The sequence below is a fragment of the Pterocles gutturalis genome, unplaced genomic scaffold (genome assembly GCF_000699245.1).
Source record: "Pterocles gutturalis isolate BGI_N339 unplaced genomic scaffold, ASM69924v1 scaffold582, whole genome shotgun sequence".
NCBI classification, from domain to species: Eukaryota; Metazoa; Chordata; class Aves; order Pterocliformes; family Pteroclidae; genus Pterocles; species Pterocles gutturalis.
Window position 1 is genome coordinate 1701 of NW_010112280.1, and position 7448 is coordinate 9148.

A 7448-nucleotide genomic window follows, 5' to 3' on the forward strand; every position below is an offset into this window, starting at 1 on the left:
CCTGTTGATTTTTCTGTGTTTATGCTGCATAATTGTTTCTGGACAAATTCACATTTTTTAAAGGCACAGCACTCCTCCGAACGCGTGCCCCACTGGGAGAGGTGTCAGTGTGGGTGAGTCTGAGCCCCACAGAGGGATGTGGTCGTGGGGTATCTCTGTCCATCCACCATCCCACTGGCTTTATATCATTTTCCAATCCAGATCCAATCCATTCACTAAGGGGCCGTGCATGTGAACAGGGCGCTCTGATATGTATTCATTCTCCCTACCCCACACTCAAATGCTGCTGATTTCTCCTCTACAACCTCGGCCCCACTGTGCCCACCTCACCTCCGTGAACCATGCCCCATGCTCTCCCTGACTGAAGCGCTTCCTGATGCCGCTCCCCACTGCTGCCACCACTTCCTCAACTTTTGCTGGCTCAGGGCATTGTGTTATCAGTGTGGGCTAATTTATCAGTTTGGGCTCTGCAGTTAAGTCTGGGCCTCACCTCTGCTATCACTGGAGGTGTGTCTCGCTGGCCAGGGGCTGGGATCTCTCTGCTCTGCTTGCCTTGGGACTGCAAGTGAGCAGGAGCAGAGATGGCTTTCCTTGCCTCCTCCCTCCCCACTTAGCGAACTGAGATAAAGCAGCGGGAAGAAACAAGGCAAGATAAATTCAGGAGGGACAAAACTCAGTGAGGTGAAGTGAGATAGATTCTGTAATGCATTTGGTGAGCCATCACATCCCATCTCTTCACCCATGGGAGTCCCAGATACATGAGCAAATCATCAAGCCCTGTAAATGACATCATCAGCGTCTTCCTCTGGAAAACATCATCACGCTAATCCACTTGTCCTAGCAGCCAAATGATTAAAGTTTGAAAACTAAATTATATACATTGCAGCAACAGTGTAAACACAATAATGGCTCTGCTCTGTTCCACCTGTAACCTCTGCTATAATAGCTTTAATGAGCTTTCAGCCTCCTCATACAAAAAGAAATGATCACACAACGCTTTGGCTATCAATGTGTTCTTCGTGCTGCTCGTGGACCAGCACCTGCAATGCCCCTGCTCTGAGGAGCTGCACCCGTGGTGGGTGCCTTCCCCAGAGCTGGGGGGCAGACCCAGGCTGGGGAGCTCCCCGGGGCAGGACACTGCAGCAATGTGAGCCCCGTCCATAGTGTGCAGGCTGTGGGAAACTGCGAGGGGAATGGGTGCCTATCGCCATCACACAGGGTTATCCTATGGCATGGAGTTATTCCAAGCTCTTCTCAGCTTAATTTAATAACAGGCTGCGAGCCCTACTTTGATCTGTTTGTGTTTTTCACTAGTTCCGTATTTAACTCAACTCATCGTCACAAAGGCCAGAACTCTCTCACTTTCTGTGCCAGGCTGAGTTTCCTGTCAGACGTGGAAGGACACACCTGCACGGTGGGTTTCTGGGCTGCCAGGACGGGGGATCCTGTTAGCGACACAGACAGAGAGGGCAGAGGAATCTGGAGTCGGTGGATTCCTTTCCCCAGACATGTGGCCAGACCTGAAAATCCAGCTGCCTGACTTTTTTTTTTTTTTTGTTTACTGGTTCCCATACCTGCTTCAGTGTGTTCTGGGAATGTGTGGCAGGATTCTCCGCTTCTTTCCGGGAGGCGTATCAGTGGAACCGGAGCTGGTTTGCCCCTTCCCAAATCTGCAGACTGGAACCTGCTTTGCCTCGAGGCTTGTTGTGTTTATTATAACATGTCATCCTGTGTCTGTGTCCTGGGTGTTGCCTTCAGCGCTCTCCCAGACAAGAGACTTGCTGGCTGTGGGCTCTCCCACTGGTTCTGTGCTTCTGGCTGCAACCCCACAAGTACCGCTGCTACCTCAAATGCAGCAGAAACAACTGTGTGTGTCTGTGGTTCCACTTGACACGGCAGCCTCTAATTTGGGATCCCAGGGGGTAAATGGAACAGAAACTGTCCCTGCTGGGGCTGGGCTTCTGCCCTGGGGTAGTCACCTTGCAGGGCTGGGACCCACGGGCTCAGTTTGCAGGTGACGTGGGCTTTGTTCCTGCTCACAAAATGCAGCCTGGAAGCTGTGCTGATCATTCACGTGAAGCTTCTTTCAGATACTTTCAAGAAAGACAAAGATTCTTCAATGCTTCAATTTTCTTACTGAGCAGACCACACTTGTGCTGACAGTACCTGCTCGTAATAACCTCTCAGATGCCAACAGGAAAAAACACAATAAAAACCAGAAAAATGCTTTGCCAAAACAGGCTTGACAAATTTTGAAAACATGCTGGGAGAGCTGAAGGTAATTGAGGTGAGTATACAGGTGACATCATTCTGTCCCTTGGGGGGGATCTGCTCCCAGAACTGCGATGTAGCTATGGCAGCGCACTGTACTCGTGGGATACTGACCTATTTATGTGCCTTCTAAAAATCTTAAAACCTGTCCCTTTGCTTATAATTAAAGAATTTATGTAGTGGGTTTTTTTTGTGCCTGCCCGTTTGGTTCTGCAGTGAACCCACCCCAAAGGGAGACGTGAGTTCCCAGCATCTCAGTGTCCTCTGCCCGCGTTTGCAGAGGGACCGGGTTTGCATTCTCAGGCATCCGGACTTTTCTAGGGCTGCAGGCATTCCTCATCCCTGAGCTCTGCCCATTTAATTTCTTCCTCTCCAGGCTCTCAGTCCTGAAAAGATTCACCAAGTGAGAGGAGCAAGCGGGATCACAGAAGGTCTGGATGACAAGGGTCATTGCTGGGACCATCCTGCCGGGGCCCCACAGTACCCTGCTGCAGCTCCGCTCCCCGCGCCTTGCCCCATTGCACAGTGCCATCTCCTGGAAAGCCGTGCCCCAACCGCGCACATCGCAACCAGAGTTTTGCTCCTGGAGCAGCCAGTGGTGCTGCAGGCAGCTTGGCTGCTGCCTCTGATTGCTGCGAAGTTCATCTTCTGACCCACCAAGAGTCCCTCACCAAACTTCTCTTCTTCCAGCAGGAACAAAGGATGCCACGCGCCCCTCGGCTGCTCGCCCTCACCTCCGAGGCGCCCTGCGGCAGAACGTCCCTGCACGGCTCTTTCCCACTCTGGATGCTGAAAGCAAATCTCTCGGTACAAAGAGAACAGCAGAGGAGCACAAATGAACATCTACAGATGTGACTCCTCAGCTTTTGCTCTGCTTGGGCACCAGCTCCCTGTTCAGGAGCCTCACGTATGCGTTCGCCCTGTAAGTGCCCTGTTTACTTGTTTCTCCTGGTTTTGACTTTAAGGGACACTTTTCTCTCTCCTTCCCCAAGTTTGATGACCTCATCATGAGCAACGATCAAGCCCCTCATCACAGCGCTCACCCTGTATTTAAAATGTTGCTCCATCTTTTTAATGAGACAAAAATGTGTACGCGGACCTTGCACCTGGATGCTGCTGGCTTGACTAAGCTCTATATTTACCCTGAAAAGACAAGAAAAATGGGTGGTTCCAAGGGCAAGAGGTTTACTCCTATGAAACAGTAACACAGCGTAAGAGATTAGTCACTGAAAAAATGCACGCTGCAATTGAAAGCCAAAGGCTGGCAGTTCATCCATCGTTTGAGGCTATTGTGGCATCTTCTGAGCAGCTGGAAGAATCGTACACTTTGGTAATCTGTCAGACACAATCAAATAACTGGTGCTGCAAGGTAAGGCTGTAAAAGCTGTTATTTGAAAAAAAAAAAAAAAGACCATAATTATTTAAATATAAGGCCACAAAGTTCACAAATGAGAGAGAAAGCTCCCATGACACATGGCTGCTCACAGCTTTCTTTGGCCCTTTCTCAGCAAGGATTCTGCATTGCAAACCTGTGAACTTGTTTTTGCCCTGGAGCATGCCGACAAGCTGAAACAGCCTGTTTACCAAAACTGTATTTTTTATTAAAAGTTATATTTGTAAAGGAGAATTACACAAATGAGGTAAACCAACACATGTGACAGAGTTTTCACTTTAAAAATAAATTTCAGTTGAGCAATTGATTTGATTCCATGGAGTCTGAGAGGAAGAGTCAGGTGAGCGTTACCCATGTGGCAAGATGCCGGACAAGGCGGGAAGACGCAGCTGATGCCACCCTGACTCAGCACAGAGGTGTCAGTGACAAAGGGTCAGGAGTCTTCCAGGGCTGAGCCCTTCTCACCACGCTGTCCTTTTGTCCCCCATCAGACTTGCAGATGAGAGGAGAGGAGTGAAGGTCAGAGACGGGCAGCTGTAGCCTCTTCACCCACGGCTCTGAGCAGGGATCTTCCAGCAGCATCCCCCCGTAAAAGGCTGTGTAAAGGTTTAATTTGATTGTGCAAATTCACTCCTTCATCTGTCACTGCTCACCACGTCTCAGCCCTAAAAAGGAGACTTAGCAGCAAGGAAATACCAACTCTGAAAAAGTTCAATTTCAAAATAATATCTGTCAAGCAACAAGCCCATTAAATGTGACACACTTTGCAAGGTATGGCGAGAAGAGTTATGCTTCCTTTTCTTTTTTTTTTTTTTGAATTTTGCTTCCATGTATGTACAAGTGGAGCTTTTCACCTAAAAGTTTATGAAGTTACTGCAAGTCTGTGAGAATCATGTTCACCATCCTGTGAAATTAAGCTTTCTTATTGAGGACCAAACCCCACAGCCTGAATACCTCAAAGAAGAAAAAAGTGGCTGCAAACATTGTTTTACCCTGTGTAATGGTAAGAAAATAGTGAGACCTGTTTCTCAGAATGTCACTGAAAGCCAGCTAGCAGACTAAGAAAGAATGGCTGTACTCGCTTCCAGCTCCTAACAACTACAAAACAAATACCACCACCACCAGAACCAAATAACGCTCCAAAATTCACTCAATTAAATTAGTGGCTGACAAACTCCTAGATGTTGGGAATTACTGCGTGGCTGAAGCTCTGTAGTCCAGGTCTATTTTGATGGATGAAGGTGACAAACTGTGCAGATGAGACAGAGATGGAGTTTCACCTCTTACACCTGAATGAAACTCATCCAGGCCCTCGTGTATTAACTACTGAGACAGGCAAGACATTGCTCCAACATGTATTCCAGGACAGCACCTGGCAATCAAGACATGAAATTTTCATCACATCTGCCAAGTTTATAGTGAAATTTCATGACCGCAGAACAGAACATGAGGTGAATTCATTATTTGAATCCCATTTACATCCTCAGGGGATGTGAGTGGGATTTAAACTTCAGGTAGGCTTGGTGCTGGTCTGCACGGGCTGGATGTCACACTGCAAGAGCGGTACCCGTAACTCTCAGTGCAGAGAGAAGGTTGTACCACCCCATACCACATTTCTAGTAAATGCTTTCAGCGACAGACAAAAATGATTCACTACCGTGCACTACAGTTCATGATAACCGTACCTGTGCAGCTGTGATATCGCAACAAGACTCTCCACGTTAGAAGTCAGTTAAAGGCTGTAAATCTTGAGAGAAAGAGAGAGGTGTCACACTTAGGAGTGTTTTTTCCAAACAGAAATAAAAAAATAACTGTCTCTTTTTAAATAAATCTATTGTTTGAGGAACTAAAGCAACCAATGTTAAATTCCTGGTTTATTACACATCCTGCTAAGGCTCTGTATGACGAGGCTGAAAAGGCAGATTAGCATACGATTAGCAGAGAAAGCAAGCTGTTTAGGCTCAGCAAGACTCCAAGGCGAGCCATTTTGCATGGACAAGAGCTAGCACCCCTCACTCCCTGCGTCCACTGGCATCACGGGCAGTTTTTTTCCAAGAAAGACGTCCCATCGCTATTTCTTTCACTGGATCATGCCATCTTGCTGCCCCGTCTGGCTGGGGTCAGTGGTGACTGACGGACTGGGTGTATTACTCTGCAAAAATCGACGGAAGTCCTTAATCATGGGGCGGAGGACCTGGATGAGGGCACTCAGTGCCGCCTGGGTTCCTTCCATGGCTTGTGCCTGTCGCTCCTGGGCGCACGCCTGCACCTCCTGAGAGCGACGTATCATCTGAAGTAAGTCATTCTGCTGCTCCAGGTGCTGGGCAATCTCCTTCACATGCAAGTTGGTCACTCGCTGCTCCTGCAAGAGCTTGGCTGAGTTCAGGGCAATTCGGCTTTTCAGCTCCTGGGGTTTCGCAGACACTTCGTGTTGATGCGCCATCATCTCCAAGGGTGCTTCGGCAGTGACGGTGGTGGGGGCTTCTGTTGTGCAGTACTCCACGACTCCGTCCTCCAGGCTGTGGTAGGTTGTCTCTGCAGGAACTGAGAACAAAGGACAGAAAGGGGGTAAGAATGAGCTGCGATACGGGGATTTTTATCTACAGGACTATTCAATGAATATCACAGGAATACTGCCTGTTCAGTAAGATAACATACAATGAACAGCAATGCACAAAATGCCCTATTTAAGTCTACTCCACCCTCATTTGAGCTTCCATCTAGGCTGTACAGTCCAAAGGAATAAGGCATGCCTTATCTGTCTAGACAAAATAATTTCTCAACTCCCAGTTCACAACAATCTTCCTTAGCAGCATTAACCAACTGATGTAAGGGCAAAGACAAGACCCAGGACAGCCAGAAGGATAGCTGCTCTTTGGGGCAGACTGGGAAATCAGCCTTGGAGATGTTTCTCCCCCTGCTTTTGTTCCCAGAGAGGGGGACTGAACAATCTGCAAGGTGCAAAGAATACTGGCCTCCCTTGTTCTTAAGGCGAAGCCCAGGTATCAAAGCTGACTTGTACTTGCGTTTCTTGCAGCCACTCCCCTAAATCATGAGGACATCTTGGGAATGATGTTTCCGTTGCAGAAACACAGGGGGTTCTTTTTGCCGAGGCTTTCCCCACACAGGGCTCAGGGCCTCCTCATGGGCAGGTGCCTGTTCCCCCCGTTATGACCTTCCAAATTCAGCACACAGCATCTTCAGCAGGTGCAGCACTCACTCTGGGTCAGGGTGACTGTGGTGGCTGATGCGGTGATGGGTATCTCGGTACCGTCACCTGCGCTGCAGTCCCCACTTGGCAAACTGATGATGGTGGCTTCTCCCAGCAGGTTGCAGATGCGTTGCTGCATGGGGGTGAGGATAACCGGGGTGGTCGCAGCGCCCGTTGGGTCTTCGCTCTCCGGCCCGTTGCCGTTACCGTTCTGGCTCTCGCTTCCCCCTTCCATGGCAGCCCGGACTTGGGCCACTTTACGTCGCACCTCGGTCTTGAGGTCGGACCATTTCTTCTTGACCTCGGGCAGCTCGCGGTGGCAGGTGGCAACGGCGTTGACACGGCGCAGGATGTCGTGCCAGGCGGCGGCCTTGGCGGCCAGGGGCACGCCAGCGTTGAAGTGGTTGATGAGGAGGTGCTTGCCTCGCTCCAGCTCCTCCACAATGATCTCCACCTCCCGCTCCGAGAAGTTCATCTTCCGCTTCTTGGCTGGGGGCGCCGGGGGCGAGGCCATGGCCATGGGGGGCACCCAGGAGAGGGCTCTGGGGGACACCTGCGGGCCAGGGGGGCCTG

General features: G+C 49.7%; 1 protein-coding gene across 1 annotated transcript; it reads right to left on the reverse strand.

The window, feature by feature from the left end:
• Positions 1 to 5562: 5562 nt before the first annotated feature.
• On the reverse strand, positions 5563 to 7389 carry NAIF1 (nuclear apoptosis inducing factor 1). Its single transcript, XM_010073957.1, has 2 exons — positions 6885 to 7389; positions 5563 to 6208 (listed from the first exon to the last, which is right to left on the reverse strand). Exons 1-2 carry the CDS (start codon positions 7387 to 7389, stop codon positions 5745 to 5747), a joined length of 969 nt encoding a protein of 322 aa, XP_010072259.1. The 3' UTR covers positions 5563 to 5744.
• Between the last annotated feature and the right edge of the window lie 59 nt (positions 7390 to 7448).

Bases quoted from the DNA above. Each gene is read 5' to 3' on its own strand.
- NAIF1 (XM_010073957.1), bottom strand. From the start codon at position 7,389: ATGGCCTCGCCCCCGGCGCCCCCAGCCAAGAAGCGGAAGATGAACTTC. The intron at 6,209-6,884 runs GTGAGTGCTGCA...CTTTGTTCTCAG, and splicing joins CACAGTCACCCTGACCCAGA to TTCCTGCAGAGACAACCTAC.